Source organism: Scyliorhinus canicula, chromosome 6 (assembly GCF_902713615.1).
Source record: "Scyliorhinus canicula chromosome 6, sScyCan1.1, whole genome shotgun sequence".
Lineage (NCBI taxonomy): Eukaryota > Metazoa > Chordata > Chondrichthyes > Carcharhiniformes > Scyliorhinidae > Scyliorhinus > Scyliorhinus canicula.
This window is the reverse complement of record NC_052151.1, coordinates 211,460,552-211,478,270: the sequence shown is the minus strand read 5'-3', so window position 1 is coordinate 211,478,270 and position 17,719 is coordinate 211,460,552. Positions and strand designations below refer to the sequence as shown.

The 17,719-nt window shown below is 48.3% G+C and overlaps 1 protein-coding gene across 2 annotated transcripts in view; it reads left to right on the top strand.

Moving 5' to 3' along the window:
- LOC119967861 (NACHT, LRR and PYD domains-containing protein 3-like) overlaps positions 1-17,719 on the top strand; it is an 84,275-nt gene that overhangs the window by 27,340 nt on the left and 39,216 nt on the right. Inside the window, exons 4-6 of one of the 2 annotated variants that reach the window (XM_038800909.1) lie at positions 10,068-10,234; positions 13,383-13,545; positions 13,640-13,699. In XM_038800909.1, the coding sequence (XP_038656837.1) occupies positions 10,068-10,234; positions 13,383-13,545; positions 13,640-13,699 (390 nt within the window). Of the gene's footprint in view, positions 1-10,067; positions 10,235-13,367; positions 13,546-13,639; positions 13,700-17,719 lie in introns of both variants that reach the window. The other variant, XM_038800908.1, reaches the window with a different exon arrangement.

Genomic DNA, 17,719 nt, shown 5'->3' with positions numbered 1-17,719 from the left:
GAAGATTTTACATGTCTGATCATGTTAATCAACTTGGCACCATGACTTCATTGGAAAAGCAGTGCAATTTCAACCATAGTTTGTGCCCAGTTTAATGATTGCACTGAAGTAGAAACTCTATACCCAGGTCTTTTGTTATGAAGTGCAGCATTGTAGTTCAATATCGCACGCTGTTTATACCACAATGAACTGTTAATCCCCATGAAGGTCTTCAGAATATCTTTGGCACTGAACATAACGATAGAAGAACTTTTGTTTTTCCTCTTTCCATCTGACAATAGCTATAGTCAACATAATTCAGCCCCATCCAGAAATCGGCTGAGAGTGAATAAGTAATCTGTGTGTTTGGTGAAGCAAGCTAAACCATCTTCCAAACATTGTGGCTTGGTAATAAATGGTTAAATTACTTGGGAAATTTTTAGTATGCATCACCTTTTTTTTTCACTTTGTTATACTGGAATTGTTACCATGGCCACAACAGGAGCGCCTTTCTCCAACAATTGAATGCATTCTGTTTTTTCCGACTGACTTCAGCTTGTATGATGCTTTATGTAACCAAGGCTCTTGCTGCATTGTACAAATTACAGACTCTGATTTGCATCGACTGGATGTTACACGGTTAGATGAAGTTGGTTTGAATAGTTTCCCGGACCTCTATGATCATGCCAATGTAGCTTACCATATCAATTGTATGCAGTCCAAAGAAAGGTCATACATTTAAGATGTTTTCAAGTTTGCAAAAGAAAAAAAAAATCTTGACTGGATACGTATATTTAATGAAACTTGTCCTTCATTCTGAAGGTGTATAATGATGGCTACAGATCTTTGGTTGTTATTTAGTTGATTGTTTTATCCTGTTTCATTTTGTTGTGCCTTGGAAATATGTTGAAAAAATATTTTTAAAACCAATAGTTTCTCTCTAACTAAAAAGAAAACAAAATTACGAGTCTCCACCTTGGTTATACGTCTCCCCACCTGCATCATCAGCCATGACCCTCAGCGGGTATCCCTTGTCACCCACGAGCCAGCCTGTGATCCTGGGGTGGTCCTCGAAAACACCGGGGATCTCTGAATGCCCTAGGATGTAACTGTCATGCAGCTACATGGATAGTGGGGGTACATGTGCATGATTCAGAGACGGTGGTCGCATAGTAGCTGAATATTCAGGAAGTGGAACTGCTTCCTGTTAATATTGGGCACGCCCTGAAGCAATGGTGGTCGCAGGGTGACATGCATGCCATCTTTAGCCCCTGGACCTGGGACATCTCAGCGATGGCCGCAAATCCTGCAGCACAGGCATCTGTGGGCCTAGTCCAGCTAGAATGTGAGGTATTTGGATGTCCAGGCATGCAGAGCATCTATAACGTCTGAGGACTGTAGATTGCGACATGCCACACAGGTCCCCACTTGAGCCCTGAAATGACCGGGGCATAAAAGCTCTTGGCAGCAGTGACATTCACGGCCACCGGAAGCAGGTGTCCTCCTCCTCCATGGGATGCCATGGCCACGAAGCACAGGTGCCGCACTGTTTCCCTGCTAATAAGCAGATTCTGTGGCACATGGTATCTGGCAGTTCATTGAATGAACAACGACGCCTGTACACCTTAGGCCGACGCTGGCCTCCTCTTCGAGGTTCCTCCTCAGCCTGAAAGGCAGCCGAGCCTTTCAGGTGTGTGGCAGCACCCTGCACATGGGGTGCCATCTCCAGCCTGAATTGCTGCCATCTCCAGCATCTGTCCACCTTGTCTGCCACCAGCAACGCGAGAGCAGACTCCGTGGGATTGATTCCACTAGCCATCGTTATATCTGTAAGGAATTGGAGAAGGAGCGGTATGGTGTCACAGTGGTTAGCACTGCTGCCTCACAGCACCAGGGACCCAGGTTCAATTCCGGCCTTGGATGACTGTGTGAAGTTTGCACATTCTAGCTGTGCCTGTGCGGTTTTCCTCCGGGTGCTCCGGTTTTCTCCCACAGTCCAAGGACGTGCAAGTTAGGTGGATTGACCGTGCTAAATTGTCCCTTAGTGTTCAACGGTTAGGTGGAGTTACTGGGATAGTGGACGTTGGGCCGAGTAAGAGTTCTGTTTCAGAAGGCCGGTGCAGACTTGATGGGCTGAATGGCCTTCTCCTGTACTGTAGGGATTCAATAATTCTAAGGAGAGAGGCCAACAATTAGTTAGGACTTCCACCCCGGGACCCTCAAATCCTCCAAGCCTCTCGCCTACATGTCCCGCCTTCTTTCGGAGTACCATCCAGCGGGTCAGTGTGCTGGCAAGATCAGGAGCCCCTGGACACCAGGCCTCTGCTGGGAACATTAGTAGACCGCGCTCAGCTGCCCTCCACCGATCCAAACACTTACCCTTTGGTCTACAGAAGATCCACAGTGCTGAATTCCTGCCATTGTGTTTGATTGTTGGCAGCTGCCTCAATGGTGCTAACGCTCCTAGAGTTCAGGCACACTGTTCAGGCATCAAAGTTTGCTGGACATGCTATGCACGAATCATCCTCTGAGACATGGCTCCTGTGCCCTCAAGGATGCACTTTAGAGTTGAGGAGCATGAAATGCTATCGCAACTAAGAAGGTTAATTCCTTATTTGCCGTAGCCTTCAGCTTTGAAGCTAGAGGCTGGTCGCAGTCAAAGGGAGTGAAATCGAATTTCAGGACAGAAGCTGCAGCAGATCTCTGTCCTGGAAGAGTTTGATAGGACAGACAGGCTACAGCTGTGGCTGCCCCTGTTGTGGGTCTCCACAACATTTAAAGATGTCTCGAAGGCCTCAGACGCACAGCCCTTTACCCTACCGGCCCTGGGTGACCCCCATCCAGAACGCTTCAATTCTCTGACCAAGCCGAATCCCTCCCCACTGAGGGGGGCACCCACCCCCTCCGAGTACGGGGGCAGCATGCCAGATAATGGAAATGGCTACTCACCTCCTGACTACCCCTCAGTGGCCACTCCGCCAGCTTCACATTTCATTTTTCATTTTTTCATGAAAAGGCTGAATGATACCCGCGTGACTTCCCGCTGGTGAGTCTGGTAATTTCCAGGAGGTTGATGCGTTAACCTCGATCTCATTAATAAGATTGAAAGGAATGCAAATGAGGGTAAACAATAGTCTCACCATTTCTGGGTGTGATCCAGAACTTGCCATCGGGAGCAGCTCGGGTGAATCGCAAAATGGTTCGTGCCTGTTGTGTATCTTAGTTTTGGCCTTTTCCACTATTCACCCAGAGCGCCTGGATCAATGTCAGGCGCAATTCAGCGGTTGAATTGCGTGCCTCGTTTGTTTTTTTTTTGTTTTTTCCAACTGAGGGGCAATTTTGCATGGCCAATCCACCGACCGTGCACATAACACCATAAGAACATAAGACAGAGGAGCAGAATTAGGCGACTCGTCCCATCGTGTCTGCTACGCCATTCAATCATGGTTGATATTTTCTCATCCCCATTCTCCTGCCTTCTCCCCATAACCCCTGATCCCCTTAGTAATCAAGAACCTATCTATCTCGGTCTTTAAGGCACTCAGTGAATTGGCCCCCACAGCCTTCTGCAGCAAAGAGTTCCACAGATTCACCACCCTCTGGCTGAAAAAGTTCCTCCTCATCTCTATTTTAAAGGATCGTCCCTTTAGTCTGAGATTATGTCCTCTGGTTCTAGTTTTTCCTGCAAGTGAATACATCCTCTCCACATCCACTCTATACAGCCACGCAATATCCTGTAAGTTTCAATAAGATCCCCCCTCATCCTTATAAACTCCAAGTACAGACCCAGAGTCCTCAACCCTTCCTCGTACGACAAATTCTATAATTCCAGGGATCATTCTTGTGAAACTCCTCTGGACTCTATCCAAGGCCAGCCATATTCTTCCTTAAATACGGGGCCCAAAACTGCTCTCAATACTCCAAATGGGGTCTGACCAGAGCAGGATACAGCCTCAGAAATGCATCCCTGCTCTTGTATTCTAGCTCTCTCTACATGAATGCTAACATTGCATTTGCCTTCCCAACTGCCAACTGAACCTGCACGTTAACCTTAAGAGAATCATGAACAAGGACTCCCAAGTCCCTTTTGTGCTTCTGATTTCCTTGGCATCTTCCCATTTAAAAAATAGTCTATGCCTCCATTCCTTCTTCCAAAGTGCACAACATCACACTTTTCCACATTATAATCCATCTGCCACTTCATTGCCCACTCTCCTACCCTGTCCAATTCCTTCTGCAGCCCCCTTGCTTCCTCAATACTACCTGTCCCTCTACAGATCTTTGTATCATCTGCAGACTTAGCAACAGTGCCTTCAGTACCTTCTTCCAGATCATTAATGTATATTGTGAAAAGTTGTGGTCCCAGCACAGACCCCTGAGACACACCACTAGTCACCGGCTGCCATCCTGAAAAAGACCCCTTAATCCACACTCTGCCTTCTGCTAGTCAGCCAATCCTCTATCCATGCATGGATCTTACCTTTCGCACCATGGGCTCTTAACTTATTTAACCGTCTCCTATGCGGCACCTTGTCAAAAGCATCTGGAAATCTAAATAAATCACGTCCACTGGTTCTCCTTTTTTTTTTATAAATTTAGAGTACCCAATTATTTTTTCTAATTAAGGGGCAATTTAGTGTGGCCAATCCACCTACTCTGCATATTTTTGGGTTTTGGGAGCGAAACCCACGCAGACACGGGGAGAATGTGCAAACTTCACACGGACAGTGACCCAGAGCCGGGATCGAACCTGGGACCTCAGCGCCGTGAGGCAGCTGTGCTAACCACTAGGCCACCGTGCTGCCCCACTGGTTCTCCTTTGTCTAACTTCCTTGTTACTTCCTCAAAGAACACAAACAGGTTTGTCAGATATGACCTCCCGTTGACAAAGCCCTGCTGACTCAGTCCTATTTTACCGTGTACTGACAAGTACTCCGCAATCTCATCTTTAATAATGGACTCTAAAATCGTACCAATGACCGAAGTCAGGCGAACCGGCCTATAATTTCCCATTTTCTGTCTCCCTCCCTTCTTAAACAGTGGTGTTACATTAGTCACCTTCCAATCCTCTGGGACCCTTCCTGCCTCCAGTGATTCCTGAAATATCATCACTAATGCCTCCACAATTTCCTCAGCTATCTATTTTAGGACCCTGGGGTGTAGTCCATTCAGTCCAGGTGACTTATCCACCTTCAGGCCTTTCAGTTTCCTTCTCCTTAGTAATAGTCACTGTACTCACCTCTGCTCCCTGGTTCTCCTGGAGCTCTGGCATACCACTGGTGTCTTCCACCGTGAAGACTGATGCAAAGTAACTATTCAGTCTGCCTGCCATTTCTTTGTTTCCTATTATTACTTCTCCAGCCACATTTTCCAGTGGCCAATGTATATTTTTGCCTCTCTCTTGCCTTTTATATATTGAAGAGAATTCTTCCCATCTTCCTTTATATTACTAACTAGCTTGCACTCCTACTTCATCATTTCCCCCCTTATTACTTTTTTAGTTGTACTCTGCTCGCTTTTAAAGGCTTCCCAATCCTCTGGCTTCTAGTAATCCTCGCAATGTTGTATGCCTTTTCTTTAGCCTTTATGCTGTCCTTGACTTCCTTCGTCAGCCATGGATGCCTTGTCCTCCCCTTAGCATGTTTCTGTTGTGCCTCCCGAATAACCGCCAAAAACTTCTGCCATTGCTGTTCCACTGTCTTCCCTGCTAGGCTCCTTTTCCATTCAACTCTGGCCAGCTCTTCCCTCATGTCTTTGTAGTTACCCTTATTTAATTGTAATACTGTTACATCTGATTGCAGCTTCTCCCTCTCAAACTGCAGGGTAAATTCTATCATAGTGTGTTCACTGCTCCCTAAGGGTTCCTTGACCTTAAGTTCCCTAATCAAGTCTGCCTCATCACACATCACCAAATCCAGAATTGCTTGTTCCCTAGTGGGCTCTGTCACAAGCTGCTCCAAAAAAACATCTCATAGACATATTCCACAAATTCCTTTTCTTGGGATTCACTACCGACTTGATTTTTCCAGTCCACCTGTATATTGAAGTCCCCCATGAATATTGTAATATTGCTTTTTTACATGCCTTTTCTATCTCCTGATTTATTTTCTGCCCCTCATCCTGACTATTGCTAGGGGGCCTGAACATAACTGCCATCAGGGTCTTTTTACCTTTGCGGTTCCTCAACTCTATCCACAGAGATTCTATGCCTGCTGATCCTACATCGCTCCTTGCTATCAATTTACCTTCATTCCTTACTCACAATGCAACCCCGCCCCTTTGCTCATCTGCCTGTTCTTTCAATAGGACATGTATCCATGGATATTTAGATCCCACCCTTGATCCCCTTGAAGCCAGGTCTCTGTGATGCCCACAACATCGTACCAACCAATTTCAATGTGCGCAACAAACTCATTTACCTTGTTCTGTATACTGTGTGCATTTAGGTACAAAACCCTCAATCCTGCATTGGCCACCTCCCTTTTCACACTTGTCCCCTTTTCTGCTCTGCCTGAGGGTGATGTTATTCTTTTGTTTTGGTTCTTTATTTCCCCTTCAGTTTGACACCTGAGCTCACATTCTGGTACACAGCCCCCTGCCATACTAGTTTAAATCCTCCCAAGTTGACTCTAGCAAACCTGCCAGTCAGGATATCGGTGCCCCTCCAGTGTAGATGCAACCCGTCCTTCTTGTACAGGTCCCACCTGCCCCGGAAGAGATCCCAATGGTCCAAAAATTTGAAACCCTCCCTCCTACACCACCAGTTTAACCAAATTAACCCAATACCCTTCAATTTCCTTGTCACTTCAGAATCTGGCGAACTCAGCCTGACAATTATCCAAGACGCTGCCTCCATTAATCTCTCGGGAAGAGAGTTCTACAGGCTCAGCATCTCAGAGAAATATCTTTGTCTGAAATGGGAAGCCCTTATTTTTAAACTGTCACTAGAACAAGTCTCTTCAAAAAAGACAAAAAACAGCCTTTCAGTATCGTTGTTCGGAAATGTAGGTAGTTTTAAGTTATTGTATTTTGTGGTTATTAGAAATAAGGGACGAGCGGCACGGTGGCTCAGTGGTTAGCACTGCTGCCTCACGGCGCTGAGGACCCAGGTTCAGCCCCAGCCCAGGGTCAATGTCCCTGCGACATTTGCACATTCTCCCTTTGTCTGCGTGGGTCTCCACCCCACAACCCAAAGATGGTGATACAAATCCCTTTTCAAATTGTGGCGCGGGGGGGGGGGACTGATGTGAAATCACAGTAAAGCTGTGACCTGATTGTCTGGTAGGAAATCTGTTAAATTTGAAAAGAAGAATAACATTGGAAAAATAAACGAATTAAAATTTATCAATAAACTAGGTAGAGGAATTCAGACTTCAACCAGGAAATAGTGAATGCAACTTGATCTTATTGACTGGCGGATCAGGTCAAAGGACTGATATATCTTGGGCAAAATTCTCCCCTACCCGGCGGGGCGGGGTGTCCCGGCGTAGCGGAGTGGCGCCAACCACTCCGGCGTCGGGCCTCCCCAAAGGTGTGGAATTCTCCGCAACTTTAGGGGCTTGGCCTGCGCCAGACTGGCTCCCGCTCCGCCGACTGGTGCCAACAGCCTTTGGCGCCACGCCGCCCGCCGTCGGGGCTGGCCGAAAGGCCTTCGGCAGTCGGCGTGTGTCCACACATGCGCTGGAGCGTCAGCGACCGCTGACGTCACCACCGGCGCATGCGCGGTGTAGGGGGGTCACTTACGCCTCCGCCATGGTGGAGGTCGTGGCAGCGGCGGAAGAAAAAGAGTGCTTCCACTGCACAGGCCCGCCCGGCGATCGGTGGGCCCCAATCGTGGGCCAGGCCACAGTGGGGGCACCCCCCGGGGTCTGATCGCCCCGCACTCCCCCCTCCCCTCAGTACCCCGGGACCCGCTCACGCCGTCTACTCCCGCCGGCACAGAGATGGTTTAAACCACGTCGGCGGGAGAGGCCTGACAGCGGTGGGACTTCGGCCCATTGCGGGCCGGAGAATCACCGCGGGGGGCCCGCCGACCAGCGTGGCGCGATTCCCGCCGCCGCCGATTCCCGGGTGGCGGAGAATTCCGGCCACGGCGGGGGTGGGATTTACGCCGGCCCCGGGCGATTCCCCAACCCTGCGAGGGGGGTCAGAGAGTTCCGGCCCTTATTCTTGCTCCAAATTCATGTGTTCATATATATGTAATGACTTGTTTGTCGTTATGAGACTTTACTTAGCTGATGTAATACCAATGGGTTTTTCTGAATGAGAGTTTGTTTTTCAATAAACATTGAAGCAATAAACACTGAAGAACACTCAAAATAAAGTTACATTAAATAAAGTTGTATCCCATATTTGCATTGTCCTGAGGATAGTTGTGTTGACCCTTCAGTCTCTACAGGGTGTCAACTGTCATTGCGGACAAAGAGACACTTATAACCAAAGTTCTGCAGAACTGAATCTTTATTGATGTCTGAACATAGGAGCACTGGACATACACTAAACTGCTTTCTACTCTGTCACTAGATAGAATAAGGCTTACAGAAATCTCAAGGCTCACAGCTTGGATTTAGATATTACCCATACGAAGCAAGTTGATCAGGCTCACGTTGGAGGGTGATGGTCTTGATTGCATCTCAGGGCCTTCTTCGTGCTTGTTGCTTCTACATATCTCAGCCCCGGGGCTCTGAACCTTCTTTCCCTTTCACGGGGTCACTTCCAGCTTCCAGAATGTTCGAAGATGTGCTTAGTCGCTGTGACTGAAGAGCCTCATGACTTGAGGCCTGACTGTTGATTCAATGAAACTTGTAAACAGGACACATCTGCTCCATTGTTAATGGGTGTGACGAGAAAGCGGGACTGGGATACTGAATTTGGATGGTGGAGCAAGCCTGAAGGGCTGAATGGCCTACTCCTGCACCCATATTCCATGTTTTTAACCATGCAGACTGCAGCACTTTCATGCTGAGTATCTCTGGTCGCAATTGCAAAAAATGTTTTCCTCAACCAGATAGTCCTTTCAACTGAAATCATAGCTCTCTCCAGAGGTCTTTGGTCAACCACACTACAACATTGACCATTCTCCCAGAAGGCTTCAAAAAATTTAACTGTTTAGCCATATGGTAGATTTAAAGATCAAGGGTGGTAAGTGGGGGGTATGAATTGGCACTAAGTTGGCTTGGGGTTATAAAGGGCAGATGGGGGGCACACTTTGGCATAAGATCATGAAAGGCTTTAAGGACTGTTTGAGATTGACAAACCTTGACATGGAGGATAGAGAGACCATAGGGATATTTTTAGGGAGCATATCTTGGCATGGAGGCATGAGGCTATAGAGGGGGTGTGAGGGAAATTAGGTGGCATTGATGGGGCAAGGGTAGTGGGTGAAGCAGTAGGGGGTTGAGGGCTGAAGGAATATTTCACGTTCAACTTTTTTGGACACAGCGCCAGAGCTCCGAAGGCAGACTTGGCAGAAGGCCTTCTCCGCACCGGTCAACGTCCTCAATTCTTCCCAGAATCCTACCCACCGTCTGTACTGAAAATTGGAAGCTTCGGCAGACATTTTAGATGGAGGCTTTGGGGAGGCAATCTAGGAGCAAATATTTAGGCCTTGGTTTCTGTATTTTGAGGTCATATTAGTTAACCTTTGGAGATACAGAGGTTGATCCATCAGGGTGGAATTGATAAGCTGAAGGTAAATCGCGTGTGACAACTTTGATATATTTTTTAAGAAGTCACTATACAGGTCAGCGGAATGTGGTATATGTGCTTTTAAGTTGACGCTTTGTATCTTGGTTCGCAGAAGTAGTTGGTTGTTCATTATAAAATAAATTAAGAGGGCGCCGCACAGGTGGTTAGCATTGCAGCCTCACGTTACCGAGGACCCGGGTCTGAACCCGGCCTCGGGTTACTGTCCGTGTGGAGTTTGCACGATCTCTCATGCCTCTGTGGGTCTCACCCCCACAACCCCAAGATGTGCAAGCTAGGTGGATTGGCCGCGCTAAAATTAACCCTTAAATAAAAATGAATTAATTAATGAAGGCAGACGCATAGACAATGAGTAATGTATTTCGTCTTCATTGTGTTCACAGATCCAAACTCCACAGTCACTGAGTTCTTGACAAAGTACAATGATTACCAGCTGTTCCAGTTGACAAAATTCTACTGGGTCAGATTAGATCAGGCGATTGAAGAAGTGGTGGATGGAGTCAGCTTGTTGTTAACAGAGAAGAAGCATTTCAGTGGAAAAGAACATGGGGTAAGTGGGAGGAACACAGAAGGAGTTTGGGTTATTTTCTTATCACAAAACAGACAGAGTAATCACAAATGAATTGTTACATGTGGGGGGAAAATATCTGTCCGGATCACTTTCTAACAGGACAGTCATCGACTGCAATGATATTGAAGTTATTGACTAATCACCGGAATCAGTTCACAACAGACCCAGCCATGCAGTGAGGAAAATCCCCCCACAGAGCTTTTAGAACCACTGTCACCTATTTCTCCCAAGAAAGTTACAGAAGTCATCTCCCAAATTAATGATATACTGCATTCCAAAATGTAACTTTTTGATTCAAACGTTTCTTCTTTGCATTTAAATAATTTTGTACTGACAGCGACCACCTGAGGCCCCAGAGAACCTGTTTCTTAGATTCAGCTGCCGGGATTCTCCAATTGGATTTCACCCCACGACCACTGCCAGCGAGAATTGAGGATTTGGCACAGCTGAAACTTCATTCATTGCCATGCAACTGGAGAATGCCGCCGGCATGAAAGAACGGACAATCCTGTCCATGGTCAGAATTATAACTCTACGGTCGGAATTTCTCCAACCGTTCGCTGGCCGCAGAATTCTCTGGTTCCGCCGGTGGCGCATCCCCGCCCGCGGGTTTCCCGGTGGTGTGGGGGTTTTCAATGGGAAATCACATTGTCAAGTGCCGGGGATAGAGATTCTCCATCCTCGCTCACAGCACTGGTATGGGAGAATCCCAGCCTATATAGGTGAATGAGTTTTAAATTCGGTAAAGGGCTGAATTCTCTGTTTGGGAGCTCAATTGTTTCAGGTTTGAGCTGCTACCAAGAGTGGCAGTCAGAAGCGGTCCATTCTGACTCCATATCAGAGGCTCTCCCCACCTCACCCCCTCCCATATCAGAGGACACCCATATAAGAGACCCCTCCCCCATAACAAAGAAATCTTCCATCAGTCATCCCTGCCTGAAAGCTAAAGAGCAATCCAGGCAGAAACAGTGAAAAATCGCTGCTTTTTCGCTTACCTGCTCCTTACATCTTCTGCCTCAGAAAGATGTCCAGAAAGCAGCAGTTGCCTGAAAGCCAAAACGCGTCACAAGGCATTAAACCCTCTCAGACCCTTTGATCTGCAAGGCTTCCATTCTCTTTCAAAGAGAAATAATATCTAGTGGGCTACAATTGGCAGGGTAATAGCTTCCAGTGAGTTAGATGTCTGGATTGTTTATTTTAATTTCCCTTCAAGGAGTTAAGTGCTTTCACTTACTCTTTTTCTGAGCAGAAAGCACTTAACTGCTTTTGTTTTGGTCAGGAGCTGTCAATCATAGCGAGATGTTTATAACATTGCCATTGGGCTCACAGCAGGGGACTTGAGATACATTCAAATGTGAAGGATAATGAAAATAATCAAGCCAAACGTACTGCTGTCCGGAAGCTGTCAATTGTAGGCTACTAAAAGTTATTTATCTTTGAATGTGAAAGACATTCTTTCTAACAGCTGCTGCCTTCTGGACATCTCTCTGAGGCAGCAGGTGTGATGGGCAGGTAAGTGAAAATCAGTGATTTTTTTTTACTGTTTCTCCCTGGACTGCTCTTTAGCTTCCAGACAGGGACGACTGATCGGGTAGGTGGGGGGAGAATCTCTGATCGGGATGGGGGGGTAGCTCTGATCGGGGGGTGGGGGAATCTCTGATCGAGATGGGGGGGGAATCTCTGATCGGGGTGTGGGTATCTCTCCGGGGAATCTCTGATATGGGAGGGTTCGCTGTTATGGGGGGGAGCGTTCTCTGATGGGACTCTCGCTAATATGGGGGAAGGTTCTGATGGGGGGTCTGATGGTGAAGCTATGGGCCCTCCAATGGACTTTGGACCAGCTTCCTTGAGGGAGGGATCTCCTGGCTAATTATGACTGGGGTGGCACGAGTGTTATTACTGCTGCCTCACAGCGCCAGGGACCCGTGGTTTCCCAAAGGTTAGGTGGGGTTACGGGGATGGGTGGGTGTGTGGGCCTGGGTCGGTGTAGACTCGATTGCCAGTATGACCTACTTCTGCACTGACCTGATTCCATGGACTGTCAGGGGGCGAACTGCTGGTGAAAAATCCGGACAAATGTGAGGTATGCATTTTGGAAGGTCTAACGCAGGTAGGGAATATACAGTGATTGATAGAACCCTCAAGAGTATTGACAGTCAGAGAGATCTAGGTGTACAGGTCCATAGGTCACTGAAAGGGGCAACACAGGTGGAGAAGGTAGTCAAGAAGGCATGTGGCATGCTTGCCTTCATTGGCCGGGGAATTGAGTATAAAAATTGGCAAGTCATGTTGCAGTTGTGTAGAACCTTAGTTAGGCCGCACTTGGAGTATCGCGTTCAATTCTGGCCGCCACACTATCAGAAGGATGTGGAGGCTTTACAGAGGGTGCAGAAGAGATTTACCAGGATATTGCCTGGTATGGAGAGCATTAGCTATGAGGAGCGGTTGAATGAAATCGGTTTGCTCTCACTGGAACGACGGAGGTTGAGGGGCGACCAGATAGAGGTCGACAAAATTATGAGGGGCATAGACAGAGTGGATAGTCAGAGACTTTTTCCCAGGGTGGAGGGGTCAATTACTAGGGGGCATAGGTTTAGAGGAGATGTATGAGGCAAGTTTTTTTACACAGAGGGTAGTGGGTGCCTGGAACTCGCTGCCGGAGGAGGTGGTGGAAGCAGGGACGATTGTGACATTTAAGCGGCATCTTGACAAATACATGAATAGGATGGGAATAGAGGGTTACGGACCCAGGAAGTGTAGAAGATTGTAGTTTAGACGGGCAGCATGGTCGGCACAGGCTTGGAGGGCCGAAGTGCCTGTTCCTGTGCAGTACTTTTTTTGTTCATGAAAACTCAGGGAAGAGAACCCCGAGACGTCCGGGATTTTTGCTGGGGGCCATTTGGCTGCAGTTCCAGGCGCCAGGTGTCCCTACCCCATCAGAGTAATAGCGTAAACCACGCCCACTCACTTAAGACAGAATATTCTGTGCCAAATCCTGCCGACTCTTCCGTTATTCTCGACACTTTGGATTGACACTTTGCCATTTTTTGGTTGATCCCACCCGCAGTGTTTATCTTTCACTCTGCTGTTCCATATATTCATTATTATTCAGTATTATTCTTTTCAGAAAGTCACTACTCAGGCGGAGAAGGGAAACCGTTCCGATCTTCTCCTAAATCTGGTGATGGAGAAAGGCTCTCAGGCTCGAAGGATGATGTGGGAAGCCTTTGTGCAAATGCGCCAATCTGTACCTAAATTGGACAAAATACTGAAAGAAATACAGGAATCTGGTACGGTAAAATCGCACACTGAATTCAATTTCAGCTTCAGATATTGTAACATTACACAGATCTAAATTCATGAAATATGAATTGATTCAAACAGGTTTTGATTCAGAAATGAACTTGAAGCGAGATATATCCGAAATACCCAGTCACCTGAAAGGTAAATGATGAAATAGAGATTTCAATCCGTTTATGTCCCCTTGTCTGCGTGCGTTTCCTCCGGGTGCTCTGGTTTCCTCCCATAGTCCAAAGGTATACAGGTTAGGTGGATTGGCCACGGTAAATTATCCCTTGGTGTCAAAAAGTGGGGTTAATAGATTGCAGAGTTGGGTTGTGGTCATCAGCCTAGGTGGGGCGCTGTTTTTGGAGGATTAGTGCAGATTTGATGGGCCGAACGGCCTACTTCTGCACTGTAGTGATTCTCTGATTCTAGGATTTCACTTGTGAAAATCACTTGTTTAGAGATTGTTAGAATCTGGATAAAATTTCAAAGTGAGGGTAAAGAAGACTGAATTTACTTTGGATCTGTTAAAATTCTCAAACTTCCTGCATAACATTAAAATGCACACCCTGATATTTGCCATTTTTTTTTATTCAGGAATTTTCATAAAAACAAACAAAAGCAGAAGAAAAATCAAACATGATAAATAACCAACACCCACTCCCCACAACCGTTCTCTTCTCCCATTCTGCCTTCCCCATTTTAGCCTCCTTCCACCCCCCGCCAACCCTTTGCCGACCCTTCAACCCTCCTTCAAGAAGTTGGCTTCCACCTCCGAGCGAACCCATCAAGTGACCCCACAGGATGACCTTGACCTTCCCAAGCCTCCGGAATTCTGCCAGGTCCCTCACCCAGACCCTCACTTCCGGCAGCTCCGAGTCCTTTCATCCATGCAAGATCCATCTCGGGGCTGTCAGGGAGGCAAAGGCCAAGACATTAGCCTCTCTCTCATCCCCTGAACACCCGGGTCTTCTAACATCCCAAATATCGCTACCTCTGGAGTCGGGGCCACCTTCACCCCCAGCACCTTGGACATTATGTCCGCAAACCCCTGCCAGAAACCCTTTATCTTCGGACATGCCCAAAACATGTGGATGGTATTTGCAGTCCTCGCCGCGTACCACCCACACATATTCCCTACCCCCTTAAAAAACCTGCTCATCCGTATTACCGTCGTATGTGCTCAATGAATTACTTTAAACTGAATGAGACTTAACCTCAAACACAAGGATCCATTCACCCTTTGCAGGGCCTCAGCCCGCGTCCCAGCCTCCAACCCCCCTCCCAGCTCCTCCTCCCACTTCCACATTATATCCCCCACCATGGCCCCCCCCCTCCCAATCCATCAACTCTTTGTAGACCACGGACACCTTCCCCTATCTCCTCCCTCGACAGTACCTTATCCTGCAGCCCCAGGGCGTCTCCTCACAAAATCGCGTATGAAATGAAAATCGCTTATTGTCATGAGTAGGCTTCAATGAAGTTACTGTGAAAAGCCCCTAGTCGCCACATTCCGGCGCCTGTCCAGGGAGGCTGGTATGGGAATCGAACCGTGCTGCTGGCCTGCTTGGTCTGCTTTAAAAGCCAGCGATTTAGCACAGTGAGCTAAACCAGCCCCTGGCACCTCATATTCTTCCGCCAGGTCCTCCAGCTTTGTGAGTCTGCCTCCTATAAACAGATCACTGAATCACTCATTCCGTGCCTGCCATAACACCCCTGAACCTCACATTCAGTCTCCTCCCCCACCCCACCCCTGGCGCAAACCCTGTGCCCACACCAAGGCACCCTCCAAGCCCAAATGCTGCCTCCACTGTCCCACACCCTTTCGGCCAACACCAGGACGGGCTCACGGTGTGTCTGGCCAACGAGGAAGACAGAGGCACGGTCAACAGCATCCTGAAGCTCGTTCTCCGACACAAAGCCGCTTCTATCCGACCCCCCCCCCCCCCCGCCCCACTACCTATTTCCTGACCGTGACAATATTTGTCACCCAGTAATAGTTCACCATGTTCAGCAAAGCCAGCACCCCCCCTCCTCACCCTCACTCCAAAAAAACCCTCCTGACCTGCAGGGTATTCCCTGCTCACACAAACCCAGAAATCAGCGCATTGATCCAGAACTCCTTCAGCACGAAGATTGGGAGAAACACGAACAGAAACCTTGGCAGCACCATCATTTTTACTGTCTGCACCCGTCCCGTCAGCGACAATGGCAGCACTTCTCTTGTCTTAAAGTCGGCCTTCAACTGCTTCACCAATCGAGACACGTTCAGCTTGTGCAGCTGCACCCAATCTCGCGTCACCTAGCTGCCCAGGTATCTAAAACTCGCCCGCTCTACTTGAACGGCAGCTCCTCTAATTTCCTCTTCTGCCCTCTCGTCTCAATCGGGAACACCTCGCTCTTTCCCATGTTCAGCTTGTACCCAGAAAACCAGTCAAATTCCTCCAAAATCCCTATAATTTCCCCGATACTGCCCAATGGGTCTGAAATGTATAACAGCAGGTCATCTGTGAACAGTGATATCCATTGCTTGCCCCCCTACCCCTGCGGACAATCTCACTCCAATCCCCCGATGCCCTAAGTGTCATTTTCAAAGCAAAGGCAACGGGGAGTGCGGGCACCCGTGCCTCGTCCCCCGATGTAGCCCAAAATATTCCTAACTCGCACAGTTCTTCAGCACACTTACGACCGGTGCCTTCTACAGCAACTGGACCCAATCAACAAATCCCTGACCGAACCCAAAACCGCCCCAGTACCTCCCACAGATATTCTCACTCCACCCGGTCAAGCGCCATCTCCTTGTCCATTGCAACCATCACTTCCACCTTCTGCCCCTCCGAAGGCATCATGATTACATTGAGTAGCTTCCTCACATTCACCAACAGCTACCTCCCTTTCACGAGTTTGATCCTCGCCTATAGCCTTCAGGATGCAGTCCTCGATTCGCGAAGCCAACACCTTCGCCAACAACCTGACGTCTACGTTCAATAATGTTATTGGGCAATACAACGCACACTGCTCCTTGTCCTTTTTCAATATTAGGGAGATGGAAGGCTTCGACAGTCTCAGAGGGAATTCCCCACTCTCCCTAGCCTCGTTAGACCCCCTCACCATCAGTGGCCCCAGGTCCCTTCCAAACATTTTATAAAACTCCAACTGGAAACCTGTCCATCCCTTCCCTGCCTGCATCGCCCCCATACTCTCCATAACCTCTCTCAGCCCTATTGGGGCCCCCAATCAATGCCCCAACCTGCCCTTCACCCTGGGAAACTCCAGCCCATCCAACAACTGCCGTCCCTCCACCCTGGCCGGGGGCGCTGACTCGTATAATCTTCTATAAAACGCCTCAAATGCCATTCGTCCCATCCGGGTTTAACACCACTCTACTCATCTCGTCCTTTACTCTGCCAATCTCTTGCTTCCTGAAATGGTGGGCCAGCATCCTTTTCACCGTATGCCTTCTCACCGTATGCATAGACTTCCCCCTTGACCCTCCGTAGCTGCCCCACTGCCTTCCCCGTAGACAGTCCAGCTGGACCCCCTGCCTCTCCTTCAACAGCCCAGCCTCCGGGGTCTCAGAATACCTTCTATCTACCCTCAGGATCTCATCTACCAGCCTTGCCACCTCCGCCCACTCCGTCTTCTATCTATGCGCCTGAATTGCAATAAACACCTCCCTAACCACTGCCTTGAGTGCCTCCCACTGCGTCGGCCGTGACCTCTCCCATATCATTCAGCTCCACATATCCCCGAATGGCAGACCTCATGCCAACCATCCAATCTCCATTGCGGGTGCTTGCCACCCCCCCAAACCGGTCTCCTTGTAAATCCACCCAATGCGGCGGGTGGGAAGCTGAATACTCCGAGTCAACCACCCCCACCAGCAACACCTTGACTAACACAAGAAAACCAATCCGGGAGTGCACATGGGAGAAGTATGTAAGTCCGTCGCACTTAGCCTCCCAAACCTCCATGGGTCCAAACCCCTCCCCCGCCATGTACTACATAAACTTCTTCAGCTCCTTCACCACTGCTGACACCTTTACTGACCTCAGGCTTAACCGGTCCAAACTCGGCTCAATAACCATTTTAAAATTGCCCCTCATGATCAACCGGTGCAAGTCCAGTTTAGGAATCTTCCTCAACACCCGCCTCATAAAGTCTACATAATCCCAGTTT